The sequence below is a fragment of the Mus caroli genome, unplaced genomic scaffold (genome assembly GCF_978045245.1).
Source record: "Mus caroli unplaced genomic scaffold, Mus_caroli_1 scaffold_4, whole genome shotgun sequence".
In the NCBI taxonomy this organism is placed as follows: Eukaryota; Metazoa; Chordata; class Mammalia; order Rodentia; family Muridae; genus Mus; species Mus caroli.
Window position 1 is genome coordinate 93,967,061 of NW_028227259.1, and position 13,667 is coordinate 93,980,727.

The window sequence follows — 13,667 nt, forward strand, 5'->3', positions numbered from 1 at the left end:
GAAAGTCAGAAACAAAAGTTGGTAACATTCAAAATCAAGACACAGCTTTAAAAAAAGGGCTTTTTAATTCCTATTTTAACTTATACCAAATTGTGAATTCTTTCAAAATAATCTATTTTTGCTATGTTTACAGCAGTATTTTCATGTTGCTTAGTGAACAGTATCATATAACAAAAAATTACACATCATTAGAAATGCCTGGTATAGTAAATTATATATAGCATTGCTTTTCTCACTCTAAGTCTGTGGGAAGAAACTACAAGACAATTAGGAAACAGTGACTGTCTTTTGATTTTAGGCACTGGTGTATCCTACGGATTCATGGCATTAATGCACTTGTTCTCTTAGAAATGAGTATGATATAAACTCATCCTTAGTAAGTGGAGAGAGAGGGAGAAGGGCAGTAAGTGAATCTACTCTAATACGATTCCTAAAGTAAAATGTCTGAAGAAATAAGATGCTAACAATTTCATATGAAGAATTCTGAAGTTGTCACAAATGTCACTAATTCATAAAAAGATAAAATAACACACAAAAGAATTGTGTGAGTATTCTAACAATGCAACTGGAATACATCAGTTATTTGAGAGGGCAATCTTGAGAAATCTTGACCATGAGTAACGTTTATGGACAGTGGAGGATTCACATGAGAAATCCCTTAAATAAACATTAATTCACTTAAATAGCAATAGCAGCAACAATGACAACCAAACTACAAAAGAAAATCAAAGCTATGAAGAAGCCAAAACGTCTCAAAGGAAACACCAACATCTTAATATGGCAAAATGAAAATACAAGGAGACTTCTGTAGGGCAAGATAGCAAACACCTGCAATCAAGTACTGGGATGTGAAGGCAAAGGACCAGGGTCAAGGCTAGCCTCATCCATCAACATAGTTAGTTCAAGGATAGAACAGTCTACAGGAGACTCTTAATAAATCAATATTGTTTACGTCATTAGATTATTTTCAGAGATGAGTAAGTGCAGAGGGAAAGAGCACATGAAACCAGAACTAAGAGAAGATTAGTCTAACTGAAGAGACAGGAATAGAGATCCTTTAAAGGAATGATGAGGGCTAGACATATGGTTCCATTCCCAGCACTCAGATGGCAGCTAACAACTGGCTGCATCTTCAGTTTCAGGGGATTCAATGCTCTCATCTAGCCTCCTCAGACATCAGGCATATGAGTGTTGCATAGACACATATGCAGGAAAAACACCACACATAAAAGTAAAATCTCACTGGGCGTGGTGGTGCACGCCTTTAATCCCAGCACTTGGGAGGCAGAGGCAGGCGGATTTCTGAGTTCGAGGCCAGCCTGGTCTACAGAGTGAGTTCCAGGACAGCCAGGGCTATACAGAGAAACCCTGTCTCGAAAAACCAAAAAAGTAAAATCTCAAAAAATTAAATGAATGTGAAACTGATTAAAATATTTAGCTAAATAAATAAACTTCATTTCCAGTAATATACAGCATATCATACCTTGATTGCCACCAATCCCTTCAAAGGACCAGATGCCACTATGTCCAACTGATGTAGACAAATTACTCCCAATAACAGATGGAGCTGAAGTTCCAGTTTGCCTGATCCGTGCAGAACGCTCAGTCCCAATTGGGACTGGTACTTTCCTGTCCTGAGAGACACTGCTGGGCTTTTCAGACCCTAAAGGTACTGAGGATGGGGCAGGAGACGGTGCACGAACTCCAGAGGATACAGACTGTGCTGGAGACTCTGAAAAAGGATATTTTGAAATATTATACAGGTACTCTGTAAAATATTTAATTTTGCAAAACCAAATTTTAGTTTTTCTGAGGATAGCTGACATTTAATATTACTTTTGAATTCCATACAAAGAGTCCAGTTCGTATATATACACCATATTCTTTATTTTTACCTCCCTTACTCCCATTACTGTCTTATCCTTCTCCTCCTTCCTCAACAGCCTCTTTCTTGCTTTGAAACAATTTTCTCTTCTGTTTTAAGAAGAATGTTTGAGCTGAGCAGGATGGTGCATCTTTGCAATCAGAGCTACAGAGGTTTAATCAAGATGACTACAGCCAGGCATGGTGGCGCATAATCCCAGCCTTCTGGAGACAGAGACAGGAGGATATCTGTGAGTTCAAGAGCAGAATCTCTATATAGCAAGTTTCAGGACAGCCAAGGCTATATAATGAAACCCTGTCTCAAACAAAACAAAATACAGGAAGACTACAAGTTCAAGGCCAGGCTAGGCTACAAAATAAAAGACTCTGTCTTTAAAAGCAACATATGTGGAAATTAAGAACTGACTAACAATAACAATTTAGTTCAATAATATAGTGCTTACTTGGCATTCATGAGGCCCTCTCTGAGCTCAACTCTTAATACCCCCCCCAAGTTTTATAAAAAGCCCAAGGATTTAATGTTAGACTATAATGATCTCAATGCTACAAAGTGGAGAGCTACTCATTTAATAAATCACCATCTTATTATTTAATTAAGCCAATATTTGCTGCTAATATAAAATCAAAACTTTTTTTTTTTTTTTTTTTTTTTGAGACAGGATTTCTCTGTGTAGCCCTGGCTGTCCTGGAACTCACTCTGTAGACCAGGCTGGCCTTGAACACAGAAATCCGCCTGCCTCTGCCTCCCAAGTGATGGGATTAAAGGCGTGTACCACCACGCCTGGCTTAAAATCAAAACATTTAAAAGAACAATGTTTAAATTAAGTGCATGCCTACTACCCCCAGGCTGGCATTGATCTCTGTACAGCTAATAATGAGTATTTGTGTGTCTAAGTGTGATGATACATGCACAAGTCTGTGCAGGTGTGCATGCCATAGGAGGACGTTAGGTATCTAGCCATCCTGCTCAATTCCTCTGCCCCTGAGACAGGGTTTCTCACTGAAACTGGAGCTAGGTTAACAGAAGCAAGCCCTAGGGAATTCCTTTTCTTGGCCCATCTTTCACAGCTCCAGCTTACAGGCAGCTGCACTCAGGTCTTCAGGGTTTTGTCAGCGTGCCAGTTCCTAGCCTCTGCCGCTGAGCTGCAGACTCTTCCTGAGTACTAGGTGCCTGGCTTCTGCAGTGCTAGGGATCACATCCAAAATGCTGTGTATGCTAGCCAAGTACTTTATTAACTGCAGTTCCCTCAAACTGCTCTTCGCAAACAACTGTGTTTCATGGTGAGGTACTCTGAGTGAGAATGATTCTCCAGAGACAAGATCTTAAGACCAAATACTTAGTCTCAGAACGAGATTTAGATAAGATTAGAAGGTATGGTCTTATTGAAGGTGTGTCACTGGGGACGAGCTTGCTTTGAGGTTTCAAAGGCCCAACCATATAATCCCAGCACTCTGGAGGCAGAAACAGGCCTATCTCTGGAAATTCCAGGCCAGGATGGTCTATAGCGTGATTCAGGGTAGGCAGAGTTTTATAGATACCGTCTCAAAAACAAAAACAAAAAATATAAACAAAAAATTAAAATACCAAAAAACCAATAAGCCATTCCAGGTTAGTTTGTCTCTCTGCCCTCCCCTGTGAAGGAGTTCTGCACTCTTGGCTACTGTTCTAGCACCATGCCTCCTGGTTGCTGCCATGCTCCCCGCCAGGATGCTTATGCATGCTCACCCTCTATAAACTGTTTGTTTCTTCTTTAAGCTCCACTGGTCATGGTGTCTCTTCACAGAAAACAGAAAGAAGTAGGTATTTGGGAATGGGCTAAATTGTTGCAAGAGGCCTGCTCATGCTTCTTTTGGGAAGAATGTAAAAGATTTTCATTGGACTCTGGACTAGAAAAGTGGATGAGCACTCTGGGAGATGCTAAATGGGCCACCATAGCAGGGGTATAGAAAACAGTCCAGTTGAGAGCTATACTGACTGTGGAGGCCTGGCCCAAGGGGTTTCGGAGGGGAAGAACATTAGCACTGTTGAGTAGACATCCTCCATACGATATTCTCACAAAAGAATGAAATTTGGTTGTTTTGTTGTTGTTGTTTTGTTTTGTTGTTGTTGTTTTGTACTTGTCAAAAGAATCTGCCTGAGAAGTTTTGGACAAATTTCACTGGCCGACAGCCTAATTCTGACTTTTCACTCGGTTAATAGGACTTGCTCTCATTCTGCTCTAAAATGAAAATGAGAAGGCTGGGGGAAAATAAATGAAAAATTTCAGCTTGAAAAGAAAAGGAGAACCAGGGAATTTAATGATGGACCAAGGCTGAAAGAGATTAGGAGAGGTTTTATAGATAATGGAATAGAAGGAGTGGTGCCTCAGGGCCAGCCCCCACCTGTAACTTTCCTGCTTGTACAGAGAAAATGCACAAGGAAAGCAGAGCACCAGATTAATGCAAATGTAACTGAAGGGCAGGGCCAGGTTCTACCCTAAACAGGCAGTAGGATTTGGTAGCTTAGGGCAAATGTGGTTCCGGCTTTCGAACTCTTCCTCCAGGTGTGTGGACAGGGAGTGTAGCCAGACCAAAAGAGAGAAGAAGTCTGTAACAGTCAGCAAGGCTGGGAGGGCAGACTGATTTAAGTGCTTTGACATCATATTGGAGTTATGTAATTTCATTTTTGATTTTATAGGGGGTTATGATTGCCTTGAGTCTCAGAAGAGACCTTGGACATTTAAATAGTTTTAAGACTGAAACTGGGGAATTCTGAAGTTGTATTAAAGAGTATTTTTGTATTATGCTATGGCCACAAGTCTATGGGGGCCAGGGAGAAAAATGTGGTTGTGTGAGAATGGCTCCCACAGACTCTTATGTGTCTCTAGTTGGTAGAACTGTTTGAGAAGAACTAGAAGTGTGGCTTTTTTGAAAGAGGTGTGACACTGGTGATGGACAGAAGTTTCAGAGGCCCACATCATCCCCATCTTGGTGAACGCCCACCACATCTTTCTCTCATGCTTGTAGATACAGTGTGAGCTGTCACCTCACACTCCACTGTGTGCTAGCCCACCTGCAGCCATGCTCCTCACCAGTGATCATGAACTCTAACCTCCTCAACTGTAGGTTCCCTAGAGACTCTTTCTTTTGTAAGTTGACTTGGTCATGTTGCCTTCACAGCAACAGAAAAGTAACTTGGGACAGTTGTTCCGATGCAAAAGCAGTATCTAAGTCAGTGAAGTCTAGCTTAGGAGGAGAAAAATCAGTTAGCACCAGGCTGCTACACACAGTACTTTACACATGCCTATAAAATACGAATTGGAAGCAATTCCTCATCATCTCTCTATCAACAGGATTGTTGTCACTACACGAGATGCAGTTTTGGTAATGACCATCTAATTGTCTTAAAATAATGGGGGTGAGGTATACTGGAGAGTTGTCTCACAGCCAAACACAGTAGGTTTTGTTTGTTTGTTTCTTGATATAGGTGCTGGCAAGTCTTCAACTTACCCTCCCTCTGTCTTAGCCTTGCAAGCCTAGAACACACTATTAACACAAGCTGGGATACTTTGTGTATGCCCATTAGATAGTGAAGTTTTTAAATATATTACTAATAAAAAATAAAAGCAGGGTGGTGGTGGCAGTGCAATCCTTTAATCCAAGCACTGGCTAACCTGGTTCATAGAGTGAGTTCTAGCATAGCTAGGTATAAACAGAGAAGCCTTGTCACAAAACACCAAAACCAACAAAAAGCCAGGGGATGGTGGCACATGCTTTTAATCCCAGGAGGTAGGATCTGAATTTGAAACCAGCCGGGACTCCAGCTGAGCTCCTGGACAGTCAGCACTACACAGATAAAATTTAAAAGGTGTGGAAAAGTTTGTGTTGTCTATACAGACAAGTGTTTCTATTTGCATTAGAGACCGTTTTTTTACATTATTGCCTAAGTGCTTGGCAATTTACTGAGGCTGTCTGAAATACAAATTCTCCTACCTTGGTCTCTAAAGTAGCTAGAATTGTAACTATGCTCCATAATGCTAGACTTTCTAGTCACATGTTTTATAAAGCTAGAAATCATTCCCATCACTAGTCGATCTGAAGAATAAATGGAAATTGAGATTAAGTAGGTGCCTCACTGCAGGAAAGACACTCTGGTTTCACCACCATTCAAAAAGTAGGTTTTAAAAGGATTTTTGGAAGATTTTGCCTTCATTTATGTATGTGCATCACATATAGGCCTGGTGCTCACAAAGGTCAGAAAAGGGGATCAGATGCTTGGAACGGGAGTTAAAGACGACCATAAGCCATCAAATAAGTGCTGGGATCAAAAGTGGGTTCTCCAAGAGTAGCAAGTGATCTTAAGTACTGAGCCATTTCTCTAGTCTCAATAAATGGTTTAAAAACTATAAATTTTACACAGACTGTTAAAGAGTTAGAAATGACGTCCCTTTCAGCATTAAAATTATGGTGGGGTTAAAATATCAAATTTGGAGTGAGTTGCTCGAAGTAGCACAAGAACGTATTTCCTATCTGTGGGAACTGGAAGCAGCAAAGCTGGGGCTAGCCCGGTACACAGGAGAGCCTGTCTCAAAAGCAAATATCCTATATTTACAGATCTCAAACCTCTTTGCTTCTAAGGATCTGGGATACAGACACTTACCATTTGATGCTGATGAACATGGAGTCAACAAACTAAGTGGGGAAAAATGCTGTCTGTTAAAGTTAGCAGCAGTAGGTGCTCCTCCAAGGGGTGCTCCTCCAAGGGGTGCTCCAGGCCCATACATCTGACCTCCTGAAAGACTTGAGGCAAAGTTTCCCAAATGTGTAGAAGAAGGTGTTACAGAACCATATGGTGTGTCCATGTTGACAATACCTGTAATGTAGAAGACCATCATTACTTACAGCAATTACCCCCAAGAGAGGGCTGGAAGGTGCATTAATTTAAAGACAGAGAGGGAGGGAGAGAGGGAGGGAAGGAGGAAGGGAGAGAAAGAGAAGAGAGAAAAAAAAAAGAGAACTTCTTAGCTGGGTGTGGTGGCAAATACCTGTAATGCCCGCATGTGGGAGATAGTCAAGAGGGTCAGATTAAGATGATCTTTGGCTACATAATAAATTCAAGGCCAGACTTGATGTAAGGGAGACTCTATCTCAAACATGGGCACACTCACATACCCGGAATCTCACACAGTCATACACATCTATAATCCCAATGGGGTGGAGAATGGCCACAATTCAAGTTTGACATCTATAAAGAAAGATCCCTTTCAAAAGCATTCCCTCATGAAAAGAGATGAACAAAAGGATAATATGAATGAGGGAACAATATTTACTAGTCTGCATTCTGTTCTTTAAAAAATCTGTTTATGTAAGAAGAGCCACAGGCTTGGAGCTGGAGTTGGAGCCAGCTTAGCAGTGAGGAACACTTGCTCTTCTTGCAGAGGACCTGAGATTGGATCCCAGCATCCACAGGATGGCTCAACTACCTCAGCTCCAGGGAATCCAATTGTCTTCTAACTTCCCCGAGCAACAGGCAAACATTTGTGTACATATATTCATGCAACCAACACACACCGGAAACAGCATCATTCATACTAGTGATGAAAAAGATATAGGCTGGCAGATGTGACTTTGAGTCCAGCCTAGTCTATATAGTGAATTCCTGGGTGGCAAAAGCTACACAGTGAGAATCTGTCTCACAATAAATAAAAATAAAAAATGTGTAGTCTAGGCAGACCTCAAGTTCACAATGCTCTTACCTGTGTGCAGCAATGCACTACATTTATTTACAGTACAATTCTTTTTTAATTGTATGTTCATGAATATTTGCATGTCACACAGTCTTTGTCCATGTATTAAGTATAAAATAAGCTATAAATAGTATGAGAATGAACAAAGATAGCTATGTTAACACTTTACTTAGAGAGCCCATGGTGTGGTGACACAGGCCTATAATATCAGCTCTGGTAAGGTAGAGCCAGGTTCAAGACCTGCCTGTGCTAGACCCTTGTCAGGTGGACCAGGAAAAGCCCATCTTAAGAACAAAGAAACAAGAAGGGAAGGAAAATCAGTAGTTGTCAGGGTACATTGTACATTGTAAAAGCACTTAATCCTTCCACTGAAGAGGCAGAGGGTGGAAAGACTCATCAGATTTCAGAGTCAGCCTGGACTAGCTAGCAACAGGCCAGCCAGGGTACACAGCAAAGCCCTTCCTCAAATAAAAAACAACAGGAATCCCCCATCACTCTACCCCAGCCTATGTGACTACAGTAAAACCTGTAACTCTAGAACATGGAAGGCTGAGAAACACACATCAAGAACTCTGCTGGTAATGGAGGAACATGGCTTTAATCCCAGCACTCTCAGAAAACAAAATCCAACCCCCAAAATAAAACAAAATATTCCTTAGAATACAAATAGAATCAGATCATGTAAACCACAGACTATATAGTATGTCCATCTCTCACGTAGATTTTCTCCATTATTTGACCACAATAGTTTTTCACTAGTTAAAAAACAAAAACAAAAACAAGAACAAGAAGTGAGAGTGGGTGGAGAGGGGAGCAGGGCTTGGGGAAGGGGCGGGGAGAGTATAGGGGACTTTCGGGATAGCATTTGAAATGTAAATGAAGAAAATATCTAATAAAAACTGAAAAAACAAACAAAAAACCGAAACAAACAAACAACAACAAAAAAACCCGAACCAACCAACCAAACAAACAAACAAAAACCAAAAAGGGACAGGATCTCTGCCAGGTGGTTGTGTACAGACTTTTAATCCCAGCACTCGAGGTAGAGGCAGTTAGATCTCTTAAATCAAGGCCAGCCCCACCTACATACTGAGTTCCAGCAGAGACATTGCTATGCAGAGAAACCCTGTCTCAAAAAACCAACAACAGAGTCTCTCAGGAAAGAAATGATTTCAACATATAGTCAAGAAATACACTGAACCCAAAACACTAGAAATACAAAAGTATGCACTAATACGCTCTTTCAAAAGCACAATAGTTCTAAATGTAACCTGGCACCCTATACTGGATCCTAAAACAAGAAAAGCAGCTATCTAAATACTGTAAAATCTGAAGCCAGGCGGTGGTGGCGCATGCCTATAATCCCAGCACTTGGAGGCAGAGACAGGTGGATTTCTGAGTTCAAGGCCAGCCTGGTCTACAGAGTAAGTTCCAGGACAGCCAGGACTACACGGAGAAACCCTGTCTCAGGAAAAAAACAAACGAACAAAACAAAAAACACAAAACAACAACTACAACAACAAAAAACCCAATTGCCAAATACTAATTATTTCTTGAGTATACATCCCATAGTCATCTAAGATATTTACACGAGAAACTACAATTTCCCCTTTATGAATCTAAAAAAGTGAACTTAAAAAAGCATAATAGAATTAAAAACTCTTTAGATCCTCTGTAAATACTAGTGCTGTCAAAAAGAACTTCCCTTAAAATAGTAATGCTCCATAATTTTTCTATCCAAATGGCAGCCAGTATAGTCCACAGTACTTACAACTTGACTAAGAAGATGAAAGTGTTATTTTTAGACAGGGTAATACCTACTATGCAGTCCTGGCTGGCCTGGAACTCTGCCTTCCTCTGCCTTCCAAGGCTGGGATTAAAGGTATTCACTGCTGTACCTGGTCAATTTTCATTGTTAAATAGAAATGAAAGAAGTAGCAAATGGCTAGCACATTAGAAGGTGTAGCTGGACATCTTTCTCATATTAAAACAAAGACAAATGGAAATGAACTCCAATTTAATAAAATTGCCAGCATCTCTTTATTAATGTAAAACCTTTGTTTTCCTTCCTTCTGAGACAGGATCTCCTGTAGCCCTAATCACAATCGGTATGTTAACACTTCTGGTCGTCCTACCAACTCCTTTCCACATGTTGGGACTGCAGGCATGCATCACCATGGCCTTCCCTTGCTTTTTCCAAGTTATAGTTTATAACTTGGACTTGGTGTGGGCCTCTGTAATGGTGGCCTAAAACCTGGTGCTTTGGAAGTTATCAGACTGATGGAAAGGATCTGAATTTGGCAAATATGAGGATTTTCCTGACAGCATAGATTCTGGTGTTGACTGAGATGAACCAACAGAGGTATGAATATTAGTAGGGTTTTCAAACATTGTGCTAAAGGGCTACTCTTCTTTAGCCTCTCATCTTGGTTCCATTCCTCAAAACATCCCTTAACCACACCCCTCCCCACAAATACAAACTTCTTTTTCAAAGCAGGGGTAGGATGAGAAGAAATGAGACCTATTAACTTTATAAGGTAAATTCGAGATAAAAGTTACTATTAGCTTTGAAAAGACTTTAAAGTAAAAGCACTACACTAAACAAATGCACATGATACAACAGTGTATTAAGGGACTACAACCCTCTCACACTTGGGGTCTACCTCACTGATTATAAAATAAAGTGCTCATCCAGCATGCATAAACCAAATGGGTTCAACCTCTATCACCACAAAAATACAACAAAACTCTCTAAGGCTGGGCACCACAGCAAACACCTTGAAGTCAAGGCCAGGCTCCTCTACAGTTGTGATTTCCAGGCCAGCCAGGGCTACACATAGTGAGACCCTGTCTCAGAAACAACAGCAGTGCACAACAAAAACTCTTCTCTATACAGGTAGCCTACACACAGAGCAAGGACATCATAAAGTAGCCCAAAATTTCTGTATCATCTATGTCAAGTAGTAACCACATAATGTCAAACAAATAAATACACACTTACCTGAGGGACTTGGAGCAGGTCTCTGTAATGGTGGCCTAAAACCTGGTGCTTTGGAAGTATCAGACTGATGTAAAGGATCTGAATTTGGCAAATACGAGGATTTTCCTGACAGCATAGATTCTGGTGTTGACTGAGATGAAACAACAGGTCCTCCCCAGAAGGCATGAGCATTAGTAGGGTTGTTTTCAAACAATGTGCTAAAGGGCCCAAATGGTAATGGGGCACTGAAGTTGGGAGCAACAGGCTTATTTGCTGGATGTACTGAATTCTGACAAGCACTTTGTGTACTTAAGGTCGAAGGTAGCTGGACAGAGGAGGGGACACTATGAGGTCTTTTAATGTGATTGACATTGAGGACTGAAGCAGATGAACTCTGCACTGGAGCTGGAGTCTTGTGAGGGGCAGCTGTGGCATGAGAGGGTGGTCTAATAGCAGGGGCTTCCATTTTAGGAGGCTGGGAGCATCCCATTTGTGTCTGAGGCATAGGGTACGTCACAGGCGCAGTAGAAGGCACCGCCACTGGAGCAGAACTTGTTGCTGTAGGAGGAACAGTCATTCTCACATCCGGGGAAGGAACCTGAGACTGCTGAAGAGGGGGTCTTGGCTCCTGAGGAACAGATCCCGGAGGCTGCTGCTGAGTGGAATGACCTGATGAGCTCCCAGAAGAACTGCTGCTGTGTGGGGGTCTGCTGTTTGCAGGTTCTACTACTGGTGGACTGCTTGCTTCCTGTTCGGAAGCAGATGCCCCTTTATTTGGGGATGCTGATCCACAATCCAAAGGGCTGTTTCTAGAAACCCCTCCTGACTGGGCTGGTGGTGATGGGGAAGATGGGGATGATACTGGATAGTGTTCTTTGGCAGTAGGCATAGGATATGTGGCGTTTGTGGGTGCGGTGCTGTTGTTGCTTGCTGTAGTTGTGACTGTTGTGGTTGTGGCATTGGATGTCTTCACAACTGTGACAAAAAGCTGCCTTCTGACTGAAGGAGAACCTGGACTGCCATTTGAAGTTGTACCAGGCACCGCTGAAGCTGATGAACTGGTTGTAGTTGTTGGACTTGAAGTTAAAGAACCTGCTGAATTCACCTGAGAACCACTGCTATTCTGATTGCTATGGCGAGGCACCATGTGAGGCTTAGGCGAGTTAGTAGCTCTGGCAGGGCTCAAAGGCCTGACAGGAAAAGGACCCCAAGTGGATTGAGCTGGTGGGAAAGTACCTCCAAAGTGGGTCATGGGCAACCGTGGTGGACGGATCTGCTGGAAAGTCTGAGCAGCAAGCAAAGCATGTGCAAACTGTGGAGGAGGATATGCTAATGGAAGAGAAACTGGAAACCCAGGCCTCACATTATTCACAGGGTTCTTAATGGTTTTGTGAGTGGATGCAGAAGAGATGGCAGGAACGGTGAGTGCAGTGGCAGTCTGAGATGTCGACGACAGAGCTACAGTTGTCATTTTGATCCCCATTAAGGAACTGTTAGCAGCAGTGGTGGTAGGTGCTGAGGACCCGATTTTGGAATTTGCTGTGGAGCTTTTCAAACGATTCTTTGGAATAAGTTCATCAATTTCTTTGTCTGGATCCTTGATCAAAGCATTGATCAACTGAGTTGCTTGTCTTGTTGATTCAGTGCCACCCCTGCATGTTGATCAACAGATAAAAAAAATGGCCCCCAAATTAGCCTTAATTTCACTACTTTCTAGTAATAGAGTCTATCATTCTCATGTAGACATTTACATGGATGCATGTGTAAACACACATTAAACATGTAAACCAAACAAACACACACACACACACACACACATCTTAAGTGACTTAAAAAAAAAGATTATGTCCACATGTATAACTGTTTAGATAGTTGTAAGCCACCAAGTAACTGTTGGAAACCACGCCTTCTATAAGAGCAGTAAGTGCTCTTAACTCCTAAGCCACTGTCCCAGACTCTATTTTATTTTTAAAGAAAAAAACATCTTCCCATTGTTTCCTTAGACTGAAATGTTGTTTCTCCTATTGCAACATGATTTATCATTAGGAAACAGATTATACATAAAAGCTTGTGTGGCCTAAAATAATATATAATATTTTGAAGTTAAATATGTGGTCAATAACTAGAACTGGTACTCAATGCCAATAGTACCAGCAGAAGAATGATCTGTGAGTTCCAGGCCAGCCTGAGTTACTTACTGAGAGCAGGCCTTAAAAGAAAAAGGGGAAAAGAAGGTAAGCCTAGAGTGTTAGTGCAAGACTTTTATCTTAACACTTAGGACATAGCCTAGTATAGAGTTATATAGAAAGCCTGCTCAAAAAGGGTGATGAATATTTAAAACAATCTTTTTTTTTTTTTTTTGGTTTTTCGAGACCGGGTTTCTCTGTGCAGTCCTGGCTAAAACAATCTTATTAAAAAGTTGGAATTGGCTGGGCAGTGGTGGTGCACACTTTAATCCCAGCACTCTGGAGGCAGAGGCAGGCGGATTTCTGAGTTCGAGGTCAGCCTGGTCTACAGAGTGAGTTCCAGGACAACCAGGGCTACACAGAGAAACCCGGTCTCGAAAAACCAAAAAAAAAAAAAAAAAGTTGGAATTGTAGCTCATTGGTGAGAATTTACATTCAATTTTTAACACTGTAAAATCAAAAAAACAAAACACCAATGTTCAAGTGAACATGGAAAGTTTACAACTAAGCAAGGGAAGAGGATTTGATCTTTAATTTTAGTATCTGAGATAAGTTTACTGCCTAAATGGCTTCTCTATGAACAGCATCACAATCCCTTGGAGGACAAGCTCTCAAAACAAGTGAGGAATTCTAACAATGCCAGCAAACTAGAATGTTGGCTCTTTAGAAAATGCCTGATTTAAGCTTGCATATGGAAACCTCAAGAACAAATGGCCCAGAAAGGATATTTACTTGCCTTTCCTCTGGATTCTGCAAGTTATTCTAGCAGAGGAAAAGGTGAAAATGAAATGGATTAAATGTCTCCTTACTTGAAAGAAAAAAACCCTGGAAGTCCTAGTATACACCTCAGTTGAGAACCCACTTTTCCCTCTTTTCTTTTCTTTCTCTCTC

At 41.3% G+C, this 13,667-nt stretch overlaps 1 protein-coding gene across 4 annotated transcripts in view; it reads right to left on the minus strand.

Moving 5' to 3' along the window:
* Ankrd17 (ankyrin repeat domain 17) overlaps nucleotides 1-13,667 on the minus strand; it is a 144,197-nt gene that overhangs the window by 3,406 nt on the left and 127,124 nt on the right. For all 4 annotated transcript variants that reach the window (XM_085836846.1, XM_085836845.1, XM_085836844.1 and 1 more), the window contains 3 exons: nucleotides 10,612-12,242; nucleotides 6,524-6,736; nucleotides 1,484-1,732 (listed from right to left, as the gene is read on the minus strand). In XM_085836846.1, the coding sequence (XP_085692972.1) occupies nucleotides 1,484-1,732; nucleotides 6,524-6,736; nucleotides 10,612-12,242 (2,093 nt within the window). The remainder of the gene's footprint in view (nucleotides 1-1,483; nucleotides 1,733-6,523; nucleotides 6,737-10,611; nucleotides 12,243-13,667) is intronic.